General features: G+C 34.2%; 2 protein-coding genes across 2 annotated transcripts; one reads left to right on the forward strand and one right to left on the reverse strand.

Annotated features, from left to right (window-relative positions):
• Positions 1-1,596: 1,596 nt before the first annotated feature.
• Positions 1,597-3,307, reverse strand: LOC143603146 (BAG family molecular chaperone regulator 3-like). The gene is made up of 4 exons (XM_077080041.1): positions 3,049-3,307; positions 2,692-2,948; positions 2,418-2,564; positions 1,597-2,184 (listed from the first exon to the last, which is right to left on the reverse strand). The coding sequence occupies exons 1-4, from the start codon at positions 3,254-3,256 to the stop codon at positions 1,777-1,779; spliced, it is 1,020 nt and encodes a 339-aa protein (XP_076936156.1). The 5' UTR covers positions 3,257-3,307; the 3' UTR covers positions 1,597-1,776.
• An 8,915-nt stretch (positions 3,308-12,222) lies between these two features.
• LOC143603145 (putative transcriptional regulator SLK2) lies at positions 12,223-16,780 on the forward strand. The gene is made up of 10 exons (XM_077080040.1): positions 12,223-12,247; positions 13,936-14,660; positions 14,747-14,872; positions 14,959-15,007; positions 15,113-15,327; positions 15,403-15,471; positions 15,557-15,657; positions 15,742-15,835; positions 15,936-16,005; positions 16,101-16,780. The coding sequence occupies exons 2-10, from the start codon at positions 13,947-13,949 to the stop codon at positions 16,739-16,741; spliced, it is 2,079 nt and encodes a 692-aa protein (XP_076936155.1). The 5' UTR covers positions 12,223-12,247; positions 13,936-13,946; the 3' UTR covers positions 16,742-16,780.
• Positions 16,781-17,009: the final 229 nt, after the last annotated feature.

Below are 17,009 nucleotides of genomic sequence, written 5' to 3' on the forward strand. Positions count from 1 at the left end.
CAAAAAAAAAGAAAAAAAGTAAATAAAAAATAATTAATAACTTATGAAAGTAGCAAGGCATCAATGTGATTCTGACTAATTGGACCACCACATCCTGCAAAAGATTTATCATCATCATCAAATATGCCAGTAATTAAATTACCCTGAGTATATCATCCAGTAATCAATAATCAATAATTAGGAGGCAAAAACCAATCCATAATCGAAAATCAAAACGTTAACTGAAAGTAACCGTAATCGAATAAAACAGACGGTTATGGTTAAGTGATAAAAAAAGGAAAGTAATACAGAACATTTCACTTTTTGCGTGATGGATCATTTGGTGGGCTTGAAATAAGACGGTTTTTTCTAGTGATAGAAGAAAAGAACTCGTTTACGACTATTTGCATAATTACTCTTTTTCGTGGATAGCAGTTAGAGACAATAAAAGTAGCGTTGGTTGGACCGCTGGATAAAATATCCTTTACTTGTTATGTAATGGTACTTAGTTTATTTCATAGCTTTTGGTAGTTTCATTATTTTTTTAAAAGGTGTAACCAAAAAAAATGATTCACCAACCATTTGGTTATGACCATGGTTGCAAAAGTCGCTAGGCGGACCCTATACGGAAGACTTAGGAGTTGGGTGTACTCGGAGTACTCGGGGAGTACTCGGAGAGTACTCGGAATTGGTAAATATAAAGAAAATTAATTTTTGAATATTATATAAATGTCAAATATCATAAGTATACTAATATTTATAACAAAATAAATGAATATCAATATAAATATAAGTGAATATCAATATAAATAAGAGAAATACATTTTTAAATACTAAATTATTCTAAAATTTGTTAATCATTAACTAAAAAAAGTGATGGTTTTTTTAATATTATAGAAATATGAATTATATTTTATTCTTAAAGTTAAAATCGGCCCAAGTTAACCGATTAGATGTGATTTTTGCTGAGGTTTACCACATTTAATTAATTCTTAGTAACTAGGCGGAGTTGGAGAAGCTCCCCTCGGCGCCATACCTTGTAGCGAGTACTCGGCCTTGGAAACCTACTTTTAAAACATTGGTTATGGCTATGGTCAATGTGTCTATGTAAACCGACTTTAAACGAAACCGAATCAAACCTCGTAATGCTTATGCTTTTCCAAATTTAATCTCTCTATATCTTCAGCTTTGAATGTTTAAAATATGTTGTAATCTATAACATAGTCTGGAATATCGTAACCAAGCTTCAAACGACATATTTAGGTTTTGAAACTTTATGTGAGTTTGAAGCACAATAACCGAAACAATTTCAACTAGAACAAAGATAGATAAATCATAAAAAAAATTACATTGGACATTTATTCAACCCATGACCAATGGTTAACCGATTCGGTTAGGGTTATAGTTAAGCAGTTTTCTATAACCAAACCGACCCGACTTAACACAACCCTAATTAATTTTTTGAAACCAGATGGTAGTATGCAAATAAATAGATGTAAACATCATAATGAATGTGGGCCAACACGGTATTTGGTGTTATGACCCATTGCCAGCTTCTAAAGTTTGTAACAAAATATTTTTTTATAAAGTGATACCAACATAAAATGAAAATGACATTTAATATATATTTTTTAATTTGTAAACGATGTCGTTTATTTGTAAAATCAACACAAAAACTCTAGATACAGCAAAGAATATATCATAGATACCAATCCAAAAGCAATACTTTTACACACTACATCAAATATTATTTATTCATGTGTTTCAAGTATTTGATTATTTGATATTATAAAATTTTTAAAGTAAATCCCAGGGGAATTTGGGATGTGTTGAATTGGTGTTGCTTGATGGTGGTGCCGGTAAAGGCGTCGGCATCGAATCGAAAGTCTCCCATTGTGTCGTTACCACGACATCCCCTGATATCGAGTTCCTTGACGGTTGTTGTTTAGGCGCGGTAGGAATAGGTGCATGACTCCCAATTGACCGTCTCGAATTAGGGAATGATGGCGTCTGGTGGTGGTGCTGGGGGTAGTGATGATTTGGTGAGGCGACGTAGACATGGCTGTTTGAATATCTTGGTTCTTGATTTCGTGTAGCCGGCGGCTCCTTGACTTGCCTCTCGTTAACATTCTCATTGGTCTCTTCAGTCGAGTTTTTAATCTTTAACACGTCGAGAGTTTCCACATATTTCTGAACCCTTTTCACCTACAAATTAAACAACGTTAACAAAGTCGTTACGATAACATAATCGTTGTTACAATGTTACAATAAAATGTCAATAACAATCCTTATATACAAACTAGATATATAATGTATAAAATTAAAAGTGATAAATCAAATAAATAAGACACAATTAAGCAGTTAGTACCTAGCGTTTCTCTAAAATAACAATAATTAATAATGAACTCCGTTAACTATTGAAAAAGTAGCAAATGTACCTGCATTTTCCTCTGCAATTTTACATCACCTTCCGCCGTAACTCCATCCAGTTTAAGCAGTTCGTTCATCAATAACTCGATCAAACTTAACAATGTCTTCTCCGCCACTTTCCCGCCTTTCGAAATAACTGACTCAAGCGCTGACACCTGTCCCGCATTCAAAACCACCACTATTAAAATTTTAAATTAAAACAATTACATTCTGGCGAAAAAAAAAACAAAAAAACAAATACTAAATAGTAACCAAGTTTTACAAGTGTTTTCACAAATATACCTGGCCAGCAAGTCTATCGACTTCCAAGCTAATCTCCGATATCGATTTAGCAGCCTTCTCCATCTTGGACTTCGTTCGCATCTCGATGTATCTCTTTTCTACGCTAATCGGGTCTTCAACCAACACCATTTTCGACTTGTCCTTCACTCCGACGACATCCAAAAACGTTTTCGAACCCCTCTCTTTATCTTTATACATGAGTTTTTGATCTTCATGATGTAATCCAGTTGGACCCGATAACATCTTCTTCAATTCCCCTATATAACACACAACCAAATAATAATAATAATAATAATAATAATAATAATAATAATAATAATAATAATAATAATAATAATAATAATATTATTCAATTACCAAATGTAGCTTGTGAACCAATATTGACTTCATGATAAACCGACCCGTATTTGACCCGAACTCGAATAGTTGGTGGCGGGACCCGGTTTTGTTCCTCATTCGGATCTCGTCTTTGTACTAGCAGTCCACCGGGTCGGACCTCCCATTCATTATCACCACCGGACCGCCCGTTGACCGGCTCCGTTGACCTAGTTCTCATGTGCATCATCTTTACTATGATATCAAATCAAGTGTTTCATATAATATAAAAACGACTGCAATAAAGTGGCAGGTTAACAAGCCACAAATTACAGTAACCTTGTAACCTTCTTTTTGAATAGTAAAACCAATCTTACTAAAGACAAAGCGTTGACCTGGCAATGATCTAAGACGTTGTACCGGAAAACATGAATTTGAACATATGAGAGAGGTGAGATCTAAAGTAGGAAAAAACAATATTAAACCTGCAAATATTTAGTCTATGATATGAAGGAAAGAATCATGCAATTAGAAAAATAAGAAAGTGGTAAAATAATAAATATAAATGAATTTTCTAGAGAGAGAAAGAAGAAGAGAGAGAGAGTTTAATATGTTTGGTCGGCAAACAGAACATGAGAAGTGAGACAAAGAGATAAGAATAAGAATAGTATATAAATATATAAATATCCTAATGTTCAAATATAAAGATTTATTTATAATAAGGAAATTTGGAATAAAATTACGTGTGTATTTACCACGGTTTGACTATTATTTTGCTTTCCCACTAGAAATTATAAAGGATGCTATAAATAGGCTTGTAAATAAAATGAATGTTTTTAATGTTATGAAAAATATTAGTTTTTTTTCCAAATAGTTATTGTTAGAAAAAAAGATATTTAAATTGGTGATTTGGAAAAATATTTATTAAAAATGGGTGTATTTTATTGTTATAGAGGGTGTAGATATTGCCGTTGGAGAGATTATTTTGCTTTCCCACTTGAAATTATAATGAATACTATAAATAGACTTGTAATTTTGTAAATGAAATTAATGTTTTTAATGTTATAAAAAATATTAGTTTTTTTTTTCAAATAGGTATTGTTAGAAAAAAAATGTTATTTAAATGGGTGATTTGAAAAATATTTATAAAAAATGAGTGCTTGTTATTGTTATGGAGGGTATAGATATTGCTATTGGAGAGATTATTTTTAGAGATTTACGCAATGGTGGCTCGGTTGATCATGACAAAGTTTGTATATGTCGACTCATTTAGGTCGATGGTGTTTTTATAATAGGGTAGTGTTTGAAAAATAATATAAGTGTTTTCAACTGTTTTTATTTGCCTCGGTATATAAATTTACACAAATCAAGTAACTATGAAGTAAGGGTAGATTTTATGGAAGTTAGAGATTTTGCAAGGTTGTATTGTATGTTGCAAACCCGAAAAACTCTCTTTTGTTTATCTGGGCATTCGGTTGGGTTGAGCATGAGTAAAGTCGATATAAAAAATTTGAGAAAAAAAGTTGCAAAGCTAATTAGAAACTTAGGATGGTATATATATTAATATATATTGGTTTCTTGAAAAGAGTTGCGCCCATGAAAAGAGTTTAGCGGATTGCACACAGTTGCTCGTTGACGCCGAGGAACCATAACTTTGTTTTTATTAGATCGTTTTATCATTCAAAAGGGAGTGGTTACGCAGCTTGTTGGCCACTTACATTTGTCTTTATTGTAGTTAGATCCTTTTTAAAACATGATTTTGATTTTATCTGTAAAGGAAATCATATATTTATGAGTATGGAAATGAAGACTAAAATTATATGTGTATTTAGTCATTTATTTTGGTTTCCCACTTGCGATATTGATCACCTCGTACAACATTATAATTATAATGAATACTATAAAGAGAATGATGATTTAAATGAATGTTTTTAATGTTAATAATATTGGCTTTAGGCTTTAGAAATAATATGTTTTCAGTAAATTATTTAGTTATTACTGGAATGTTTTAGTTGTATTTCTTTCAGATTGATGATATATTTTGCGTCGGGTAATGTATATTGGTTTTTAAGTTTTATAAGCAATTACTTAAATTAACATTTTTTTAACCGAGTTTGAAACCACTAAATTAACTTACTTTTGATATATAGCATACGAACTTGTTTGATTTTATGTAACCTGAAAGACATATTAAATACCTTTTGATTTATTTGACCATTTTTATTGAGTTAATACGTGTTTTTACAGAGGAAATAATAGTGTTGTATTTTTTGAAGATAATATAGGGAAGGCTCCTAGATTAGGGAGAGGGTAGTTAATAATAGCATTTGATAATCTATTTCTATCCTGCCCCGATTGTGCTTTCGCTCTCCCGCGTTATTCAATCATGCTTCTTGTTCTCGCACATCTGCTTTCTTTACTGTTGTATCCTTAAATTTAAATTGGGATAGCCATCCTAACTCGATCTAAAAATTATGGTACCTAGAGATGATTTCTTACTTTCGGTCCATTGTAAGGGTGTGTTAGAAACATAAATAAACAAAATGCCTAAAGTAGGTGTGGTAGTTAACTATGCCTCTCCAACTCTTCTCCCTACTCCAAATTATTGCTCTTTTATTAAACTACAACTTACCTGCCTACCTACTCAATCCAATTTCTCAGCTTTTTTATATTATCTTGTAATTATAATGTTTCAATCAATTAAACATCAATTGCTTTTCTTATAGACTTAAAAAATAATATTATTATTTTCTCATAGAAAGTACGTCTCACGAACACATGATTAAAAAAATGGGATTGAACCAACAAAAAAAGATATATGATTATTTATAGAAGCATCTAAGAAAGACCACCTTGTTAGTATTTGAAAACGATAAAAAATGAATCAGGTTTGTGTTTGACACAATTTCCTTAAAAAGATTCGTGGCCTGTTCTCAAGGTACTCCGATTCGAAGCAGCAGCGAACTGCCGGATCACTTGCCCAAAATCCTCACGCTGGCCCGGGTTTTCGGAGTTGCATTCGTGTCCGCGGGACGAGTACGAAGAAATTCTGTTCCAGAAACCCAAATTTGCACCCCCCCACCCCCACCCCCCTGCGCACGGGTAGACTTGTGGTAAAACACATCATAAAGTTTCAATGAAGCAGTAAATGCTAAACCTTATAAACTACTCCTCATGTTTTACCACTTTCTATATTTAACACACACATATACCCAAAAACTTCCAACATATTATGACATCAGACTTAATTGTTAGTTTGCTACCTCAACTCATCTTATACTTTGGAGAAAGAAACATTATCTATTTTCACTTTTTCAGTGAACATAAAATAATTGAAATTAGGTATTTATTTGCTTATATGTGATAGTAATTCAAGAAATGCATTTGAAATTGTCAAATTTGTTGGTAATCATCTATTGATATTGTCATTAATTAATATACATTGGAATTAGTAAAACCTAAGGGTGCGTTTGGTTCGTGAACTTTATTGGAATTGGAATTGGAATTTGTATGGGAAATGGAATTTGAATTGGAATTTATGAATTCCATTACAAATCCATATCTTGTTTGGTTATACATTTGTTAAAAGGAATTGGAATTGAAAAACACATAAAAAGACAAAATTACCCTTCCAAATTATCAAATATAACTAACCCTACCCATTTGTAAAATTATCAGACTTCTTCCTTTTTCTTTGAAGCTGCCAGCCACCACCGCCGGTCACTGCTCCTTTGTTACTCACCACCTTCGGTCAGCACTGTCAACCACCATCTCCGACCACCGCTAGCAATCAAAACTGTTGAAAAAAAGGGTTGCGTTGACTTAAACATGGCCGGAAAATGCGGGTTTAGATCTTACCGGAAAACGTACGTTTATATCTGGCCGGAAAACGCACTAATTAGCCGTTGTTTCCGGGTCGGAAAAACATGATTCAGATCTCGCCGGAATTTCGTTGGTGTTGGCCGGAAAAAATGGTGGTGCCGGAATAAAATGTTAGTGGCTGGAAAAAATGGTGGTGGTAGTTGGTGACTATGCAGGTGACTTTGGTTACTACTTGCTAGGGTTATTTGAGTAAATTGTGAACATTCCTTTGAAATACCTTAAAATCCTTTGATATATGGAAGGAATCTAAATTCCATTAAATGATGAATTTAGATGGAAACTAATTCCAATTCCAATTCCAATTCCAATTCCTTTAAATACCCAACCAAACAGACCAAACAATGGAATTCGAATTCCAATTCCTTTAAAATCCTTTAAAATCCTCTAACCAAACAGGCCGTAAGTGCTTGAAATTTGTGCTTGAAATTTAAGTTTTTTCTTAACGTCACAAACTATGACTTGACTTCATTAGACTTTTCATTTTGTACAATATTCCTATGGTTCATTTCGTATAGCACTTCTACCCTTCATTCCATAGAACTCGACTTGGTCCAACAACCCTAGGACCCGCACATTTGGAAGACTTGTGTGAAGTTAATAGCTCGTTATTTCAATAACAAGAAACGTCTAATCATTATAATGTAGCGTGATGACCAGTGTAAGGTTGGTTGCAACATCGTCTTCCCGTCGAAGGCAAGAGTTTGTAACTTTATGGTATAACATATTAAGGTATATGTAAAGCTACTAGATAAATATAAATAAATAAAAGAAGTAAATGGGAATTTGTGTAAAAATGTTGAAGTAAACTTTAAATAATAAAACAACTAATCTAAAATCCAAAACAAAAATGGTTGAATTCAAATCAATAAAATGTATTTTTAAGCAATTTTTTTTAATTTTATTATTTTATTGTACGTCATCGAAATGTGCCACCGACAGTATTGCGTTAACGGAATCTTTAAGGCAAAAACTTGCAACAAACCGACCGACTTTTTCATGTTTTTCAGTTTTTGTTAAAAAGATGATGTACCGACACTTCAAACTTCAATGCCAAAATTTAATAACCAAATTATAGTCCTTTTATTTTTATTTTTTTTAATACTTAACTATTATTTAATCAATTTGTAAACCAATCATACTTTACTGATATGATATCCAAATTATTAAAGCTATTGTTCTTTTTTATATTTTAATAATGTTACAAGTCTAATTCTTTTAAACAATGTTTGGAACCACCTGAATCTCCTACGAATAAAACACCATCAAGAAGGAAGAATAAAACACTATCAAAAAGGAAATTTATAACTGTTGAAAAACTCTATTGAGTCTGGTTTCAAACCTGAAATTTGGTCTTAATCATTACCCCCATGTCATTTGACCGTAATGCCAAGAGCCACATGTCTAATTTCCTTTTCATATATGAGTGTTTATTTTATTACAAATTGACATGGTTGCACAAGCCGCAAGACGTTGTCAGGTTAGTCAACTATGGAGTTGTGAATACTAGGCCTAAGTGGATAGTAATCAGACATGACAAACTTTTAGAAAATTATAAAAATACTAAATATCATAATTTTACTAATATTTAAAACAAAATATGTAAATATAAATATCAATATAAATCAAATGGTATATCTTTAAATACTAAAATAGCTAAAACAAAAATAAAATAATATTCGTTTCTTAGGGTATGTTTGGTTGGAGGTAATGGAATGAAGAGGGAATGGAATGGGAGAAGGAATGGAATGGACAAGAGAATGAAATGGATCATTACCATTCATTTATCTTATTTGGTTAACCTATAGGAATGAAATGAATTATTACTTTATGTTGTTTGGTATCCAAAAAGATTGGAGGAATGAATTAAAAATAATAAAAGCACTCATATCTTAAAATAATATTTTTTTCCAAAATAAATAAAAAAAATACAATGGCGACGGTGGTGGCGGTCAGGCGACATGGCCGATGGTTGTGGTGGTGGCGATGGTCAAGCGATGGTAGCATTGATAGTGATGGCGATAGTAGGATGGCGTCAACGGTGGTGGCGATTAAGTGGTGGTGGTCAGGCAGCGACAGTGGTCGTGGCGGCGATGGCCAGACGGAGACGGTGACAATGGTTGCAGTGGTTACAACAATGATGGTGGCGGCGGCGGTGGCGTTGATGGTAAGGCGGAGATGATGGAGGTGGAGATGGTAGTGGTGGTGGTGGTTGTTGTTAAGTGGTGTTGTTGTTGAGAAAGTAAGGTGAAGGAGGAATGGAATGAAAAAAAAGAAGGGGGGGGTGAGAAGGAATGGTTTTGATGGAATGAGATTCTATGTGTAATGAATGATTCCATTCCATTGAGCAAACAAACACCACTATTTTCATTCTCACGTAATAAATCATTCCATTTCCCCTGTTATTACTGTATACCAAACGCTACATTAATATTTTCGGCTAACTATCTCCGAGTATGGTAGTTTAAAACTCTTAATTGTAAGTAGGTTAGACGCAGAACCAATCATATTGTTTGAAAGTTGTTAAGGTCAAAAAAGGTAAGAGGTCGTGTGACTATGAAAACAATTGCTGACCGTCGGATTCAAATACATAGAATTTGTCTAGAAGTCGAACTACTTAGATTTAGATTTTAGATGTCTCAATTTCACCTGTCCTTTGTGGGACCCACAACTATTTAATATGTGTCAAAAGTTGGTATTATGAAAATATATTTAAATAAGAGAATTCCACCAGTAATATAATTTATAACAAAGTAAAGTAAAAAACAGTTTAAACTTTGTCTTTTGCTTATAGATTCATTTGAATGTACTGCAATCATACAATGCACCAGATTGTTTACATGTTTCTTTTAGCAATTTTTCTCATTAAATACTTATATGGGTTATGTCAACTACTGTTTCAATATTGTTATAGGTAGATGGGGTTGAATAGATGAGCTCGAATCCCATTCGTATATTTGTTTTGTGTTATGTTGTGTTTGGGTTAGAACAACTTAATCAAAATATCAAATCATGTTCATGTCGTGTTTTGGATCGACTCTTATAATGCTCATGTAGTGTCTTAGTTACAATCTAATGAACAATTTTCTGCTTAGCATGGTTAAATATATTTAATAATTAACCCATTAGGCCATTACAAAACCGTGGAGAACTTGTAATCCAAACAGATGAATATTCGTCATTAAATATTAAGGCTTCGGTTTGACTGAAAAGAATTTTCAAGTCAAGAAAACTGAGCCGAGGTAACTAAAACTTGAACCGAAGAACCCCGGGTTTGAGTGCTTGATGATGGGCCAGTGGACGACCAAAACATTTTGCAGAATAAAGAAGGGCCGGATTAATGTGGGCTATTTTAAATTTTAGATTTTGGGGCTTTTTATGGGTGGATCAGTGGATGTAATATTTTGTATAGGCCCACCGAGGCTAGTAAAACAGCAAACACTGATGGCCCATGAAGTCTAATATTTTTGTATAGGCCCATAGGCCCAATGGATGATGATTGATGAAGAAGCTCGACGATTTCTACGTTAAGAGTCAAAACATAAACTGATAAAAGCATAGGAGAACAGTCATCCGTTTTTATATAATTTTAAAGTATTTTAAAATTCGTACATAACATCTATGTTATATTTTTATACCTTATTACATTTTTTTTGTTTTCACTCGGGTGTCTATTTGATTAAAATGTTCTTATTTAATCTAATAATTAAATTTATATCATCTTAATATTTTTAGTTTCGTTTCTGTAATTTGGATTAGCTTAGATACCTCCCTGGTCGTGTATGAATACCTGTCATATTAACGTAGTTTAATACTGTCAAAATATTTAACTGAATATTCAAAGAGAAACAAGAATGAGTATTTATATTTTTCTTTATAGCAGTTCATACCATAAATAAAGTTAAGACTTTCGTCTTGGGTACTAGGAGCATGCTCTTAAGTTCATAACCTGTTGAAACACAAGAACGCAACTACCAAATGGAGACAACTCATAATTACCCAAATGAACCAAATTGGTTTGGGGTGGTTTTTCAAAAATACCCTAAGTACCCGAATGCTTTTCACACACACGACACTCTTCTGTTTTGGAAATCATCATTTGGTTGTGGAAACCGAAAATGAAAATCAAATCACCAAACATAATTGGTCGGATGGTGGTGGTGTTGCCGAGAACCCAAAACAAATCCAATGGGATACCCAAAGGTGTCCCGAGCGCCCTTATAGATGGAGTATATCACAACATTACGAAAGATTAGTCATTTGTCAATAAAAACAGTTTGGTAGCATTTAGTTACCATCCACAATAACCGTCGACACTATGAAATCCTTCGGTACTAAGTTGTTACAGTTGACCAACTCTTTGATGTATAAGTTAACAACATGTATACTTCACAATTACCAAACATAAAAAAAGTTAATATTATTTTAAAAGAAATTGAAGTTTATATAGTTGACTTATAACCAACCAATGAGTATCAATCCTCATGTCATTAGTCCTAATGATTTTAACTTTAGCATGTTTGGTATCATTTCTTTACTTATTTTCCTTAAACTAAAACACATATTATTTAATTTAAAAAAGTGTGACCCTTATCATAGCAACCGTATTATACCTCCGGACAACCGTGTGTAGTGATAGGAAATCATAGTTTTTTAATGGAGACTCAGATAGTAACAAGCCCAGAAAAAGTTTCACAGGGGTCGGAAGATGATCGGTACCAAAATTTCATTAGAGTCTGTAGGAATTTTAACACACACACATATTATATATATATATATATATATTAAGAACCAAAAGATTTCCCACTCACATATTCACTGCTCATGAGATATACAACTTTTTTAACTTGGTGTGCAAGCTCTTGAAGCATTTAAGTTACTACATTTTTTATATATAAAAAAAGGCATTTTTCAAACATTTAACCATTTTTCAAATGCGAGACTATAGTTTATGGCCTTGTGCATTTTCTTCTATTGCATTTTTTTACATTTCTTAATTACTACATTTTTTCACTTTTAACTTTGAGTACCGTAACGAATCAAACCGATTACGCCTAAGTTTCAACCACAATACCTCGGCTTAAATCAACTACAAAGAGAGGATTTTGACAGATAAACCAACAGAGACGTCAAAATTCATCTGAGAATAAAGTTGGTGCCGCTGCAACACCAAAACATCCAACTTGTTTTAATTAAACTATACCACTGGACAACCTCCTATAGCCAATCACATAGGTGTTACAAACCGCCACTAGCCGGTCACTCATCCCGCCAGGTATATAAACCCTCTTTCCGATATTTTCATTTTCCGATCAAATTCTATTCAATTCGCCGGTGATGCTTCTTCACTCGTCCGTATAACGTAAGCTTATCATTATCAACTGCTTCAATTAATCACTTATTTATTTAACCTTGAATCTGTATACGTTTTCGAGTTTTAGGGTTTTTAATTTTAATTTTCTCATTTTTGATGCAATTGTACGGACTTTTTAAATAATAATAAAATGTGATGAAATTGGTTGTGGAAATTAATCAATTATGAGTTTATGACTACTGATGATGAATATCGTGTTTTGTTTGTGATTACGTGTTATTAGGCGGTTATTTAGGGTATTAAATATTAATTATTAAGCATAAGTTACTTCATGTCTGTGTTTTCTTTGTCAGCACGCTATCGATAAATTAGGGTTTCTAATTTAGGGATTTTGTTGTAACTGCCGCTCTGGTTCATGTTTAGTTGCAGTTTTTTTTATTAATGATGTAAATGGCTGTAAGCGAACCGAAATGCTTGGCGGACTGTTCGGCGGGAAGTTCGTTCGTTTAATAAATTAACGAACACGAACAGAGGCCATGCTGGTTCAAATAGGGTTGTTCAAAAAGCTCGAGGCTCGTGGCTCGCTCGATAAAAGCTCGAATAAAATTAGCTATAAAAATTAAAAAGTTGATTTGAAACATCATGAGCTGATTTGGATCATTTTTGTAACTGAGCCAAAATCGAGCCAGGCTCGGCTCGTTGGCTCGATCTTAAGCTCTTTTAACTTCAAAATCAAGCTAGAGCCTAGCTAAGTTGCCTCATTTAATTTCGAGCTTGAAACCACCCTGGCTCGACTCGTGAACAGCCTCAAATGTGTTTGCGCCTCAAATGTGTTTGTGAAGTTTTGATAAGGTGTTTGCTAATGTTTGTTTGTTTGTTCATTGAGGTTTTTTTTAATGACTTTTCTAATCTTATTATATAGATTTAAGAAACTTTATTAAATAAAAAAAAATATATACGAGTGTTACCGGTTACGTGATTAATTTACATGTAAATTAACATATGCGTTCGTTCGGCAGGAAGTTCATTTATGTTAGTTTGTTTAATAAATAAGCGAGCATGAACACATAATTTCATTCAATTAGCTAAATGAACGAACATGAACATGACCACAGGCCGTGTCTGTTCAGTTGTGTCTGTGAACGTTCAGTAACGTTAATGGCGGCTTATGCTCGTTAATGTTTGTTTGCTCATTAATGTTTTTTCTGAAAAATATTTTTAATGACTTTTTTAATCTTATTATATAGATTTAAGCGAAATAATTACTTATAAGTTATAAGACAAAAAAGTATGCGAGTATTATATATGCATATTAACATGTGCGTATGAATGTTAAAAAGCACCAACACAAACTTGGTATCCGGACCAAACCGTTGACACTGGCCATTATCATTATTGCCTTATCGGTTACCAAAATCAAATAATTTCATTTGTGTTGGTTCGTTTGTGTTCGTCAACCATTCACGAACAAGTTCATTTTATGAATGAACGCGTGAAGAAATTTTGTTCGGTTAGGTGTTTGTGAACCGTTTGTTTCTTCGATAAAAGCTTAACGAACGAGCATGCGCAAGGTCTTGTCCGGATCGGTTTGGTTCGTTTACAGCACTAAATATAAGCGAAATTAGTGATATTGGAAAGATTTTGGGTGCGCCTTGTACTCTTGTTTTTATATTAATCTTTCATTTAAAATTACAATTTTATTATTCTAATTGTTTGTATTATAATTTGTGGATAAGTGAAAAGAAGGATGGTGCATTCTTCACCAAGTTCTGGAATCTTCTTTGAAGAAGATGAACAATCTCTAACTTTAAGAAACTCACAGTTAAGCCCTTATGTGAATCCAAATGTAGTTCCTCAAAACATGTACCCGAACATGGTTCCTGTTTCTGGTGACTTGGCAAATGGTAGTTCCGGGCTGGGTTCATTGGTTACAAATGCTAACTCGGGCTCATTCAAACAAGGTGCAAGTATGAACACAGAATCTTATGTACGGTTTCCAGGATCACCATTATCATTTAATTCTAATAATATCAGCATCTCCGGGTCAACTGTCATAGACGGGCCATCCAGTCAACAGGGTGGTCTTCATCAAGGAGATTCAACCGCCACATCATTACCTAACCCAAGGCTCGGGCCAAGTTCAATGTTTCATGGGCCCTTCGTTCCAGATCATGATAATGCAAATGCATACCATTTGCAAAAGAAGCCTCGAGTTGATAACAAACAAGAGGATATCATGCAACAACAAACTTTCAGACAGTTGCAGTTACAAAGCTCTAACAATCAGCTTCAAGCTTTGTATCAGTCTTTACCGCCTCCGCAGCAGGCCCTTTTGCTTCAACAATTGCAATCTAGGCAAAATGGTCAACAACCTGCATCTGCAGTCAACCGACCGTTTGATGGTGGTGTGTGTTCACGTAGACTGATGCAATACTTATATCATCAGAGTCAACGTCCAGCTGTGAGTCGATTATCAAGGAATTAACTCGTTGTTCATTATTTTTTTGTTAATTATGTTTTTGAATGCAGTGTAACCTTTGGTTTTAGGATATTACTTATTGGCGGAAGTTTGTGGCGGAATATTATTCTCCACGTGCTAAACAAAGATGGTGCTTGTCTGTACATAATAATGTCGGGCATCACCCGTTAGGTGCATTTCCTCCTGCAACTACAGTAAGTGCCTTCTGAATACAACAATAATATAACATTCAATTGGTTAACAAAATCATGTTGTGAGTTTTTCTTTGTTACCTCTTTAGGATTTATGGCAGTGTAGCATCTGTGGGTCAAAATCTGGAAGAGGATTCGGTATGCAACTTATGCCAAATTTTATTCAAAGTTTTTGAATTATAGATGTGGTTATGATATGTAATAATTAATAATCTCTTTTGTTATTTTGGTGTATTTTGATAGAGGCGGCCTTTGAAGTAATACCTAGGCTTAATGAAATTAAGTTTGGTAGTGGTGTGATTGATGAGCTATGGTTTCTAGATTTACCTCGGGAATATAGATTTTCTTCTGGAATCATGGTGTTAGAGTATGGTAAAGCGGTTCAAGAAAGTGTTTATGAGCAACTTCGTGTGGTTCATGAGGGTCGGCTTAAAGTTGTTTTCGCTCCTGATTTGAAGGTTGATCAGTGTATATCTTAATCTGATATAATAACTGATTTGGAAATTGAATCTAACACCTTGAAACAATTTTAGATACTAAGTTGGGAATTCTGTTCACGCTGCCACGAGGAGCTTCTTCCTCGTAGACTCGTGGCTCCTCAGGTAAATATTATATTTTTTAAACATAAGTATATATCAAAACAACCACTTTTTGCATGTTAACAAAGCAGGTTTTTGTGTATTTCAGGTGAATCAGTTCTTAGAAGTTGCTCAGAAACTGCAGTCTACTATTGTTGAAAGTGGATCTGGTGGCGTTTCTCAGCAAGATTTGCAGACAAGCAGTAATATGTGAGTGTTGGCTGTTAATTCAATGCTGTCGGTTTGGTGACATTCTAATATTAATTTTATGGCTGGTTGTTTCTTGGCATTCAGGCTCATGACAGCTGGCAGGCAGCTAGCCAGGAGCTTGGAGTTGCAGTCGATAAACGACTTGGGATTTACTAAAAGATACGTGAGGTCCTTACAGGTAAAAAATATTAAATATAAGTCAGTTACTTATTTAGTTTGTACCTTGGGCATATTTCAATATTTCATATTGTTTTCTTTTATCCAATTACTTGTGCTAGATTGCTGAAGTTGTTAATAGCATGAAAGACTTGATGGATTTCACTCAAGAAACTAAAATTGGCCCCATTGGTAATGATTCATAACATTATATCTTGTATTCAAAGTTTCAATTTTCAAACCGTTATTTTGTATGCGAAAATGAACCGTTTCATTATGTTTTACAGAGGCTTTGAAAAGGTTTCCCAGAAAGACGAGTGTAGGCAAATCGCAAATGCAAAGGATGCAGGGGATGGAACAGATGTCGTCGGGTAGTCGGGGCATACCAAATGACAGAAATGCCTTCGGTGGCCTTGTTAGATTACAGCTGGGAGTTAACAGCTCGATGAACAATAATTTTCAACTGGGCAGCAGCCGAGGAGCTATGGCGCATTCAAATTACCAGAATTCCCTTATGAGACAGAACTCCATGAACTCTGTTCAGAACCGATCTCCAATTCTAGGTCAGCCTTTGCAGATTAACAGCAACAATATCCCGGCCGGATATCAGCGGTTCCCGAGTGGTATATTTCAACAGTCATCCTCTCAAGGTGGTGGCCAGGTGGCTCAAAACCACATCATTCAGCAAGCACTCAAGGGTATGAGCGATGGAGGGGCAAAACCGTCTTTCTCAGGGCAAAGTGGCGTCGGACGCGGCAGAGGCGGAGGTGGTCCCACAAGAAGCAACAGTTTTAAAGCGGGCTCGGGTTCACACAGCGACTCGTGTGCAGACGATCTGCCTCATGTATCGGACGTTTTTCAGGATATAGCCAGTGAGTTTTTTAACAATGAATCTGAAGACGGGTTCGGCTTTGGGTGGAAAGCTTGACCCGATCTGACCTGACTGACCCGTGAACATGAGAACTTTGGTTTGTATAGTTGGATTTTCTTTCCTTTTTAGAATGCTGAGATATGGACGTAGTTGATGCTATATGGTTATGCGGGTTTATGACTTTTATGACTTTATGTTATGCAATTATGAGTTTGAAAATCCATACAGTTTTGACAAAACATAACAGAGAAATACATAATAAGAAAAATCGAGCTCGATTATTAGCAACGCGATATAGAACAAAAGAGAACTTTGTTATTTGCTA

Source organism: Bidens hawaiensis, unplaced genomic scaffold, assembly GCF_021521415.1.
Source record: "Bidens hawaiensis isolate Kalapana, Puna unplaced genomic scaffold, B.hawaiensis_p1.1 tig00060888_1, whole genome shotgun sequence".
In the NCBI taxonomy this organism is placed as follows: Eukaryota; Viridiplantae; Streptophyta; class Magnoliopsida; order Asterales; family Asteraceae; genus Bidens; species Bidens hawaiensis.

Coding starts and splice junctions, on each gene's coding strand:
- LOC143603145 (XM_077080040.1), top strand. CDS start 13,947: ATGGTGCATTCTTCACCAAGTTCTGGAATCTTCTTTGAAGAAGATGAA. Junction 15,658..15,741: donor TTGCAGACAAGCAGTAATAT/GTGAGTGTTGGC, acceptor CTTGGCATTCAG/GCTCATGACAGCTGGCAGGC. Junction 15,836..15,935: donor GATACGTGAGGTCCTTACAG/GTAAAAAATATT, acceptor TACTTGTGCTAG/ATTGCTGAAGTTGTTAATAG.
- LOC143603146 (XM_077080041.1), bottom strand. CDS start 3,256: ATGATGCACATGAGAACTAGGTCAACGGAGCCGGTCAACGGGCGGTCC. Junction 2,949..3,048: donor TGGTTCACAAGCTACATTTG/GTAATTGAATAA, acceptor TGTGTTATATAG/GGGAATTGAAGAAGATGTTA. Junction 2,185..2,417: donor AATTGCAGAGGAAAATGCAG/GTACATTTGCTA, acceptor TTTAATTTGTAG/GTGAAAAGGGTTCAGAAATA.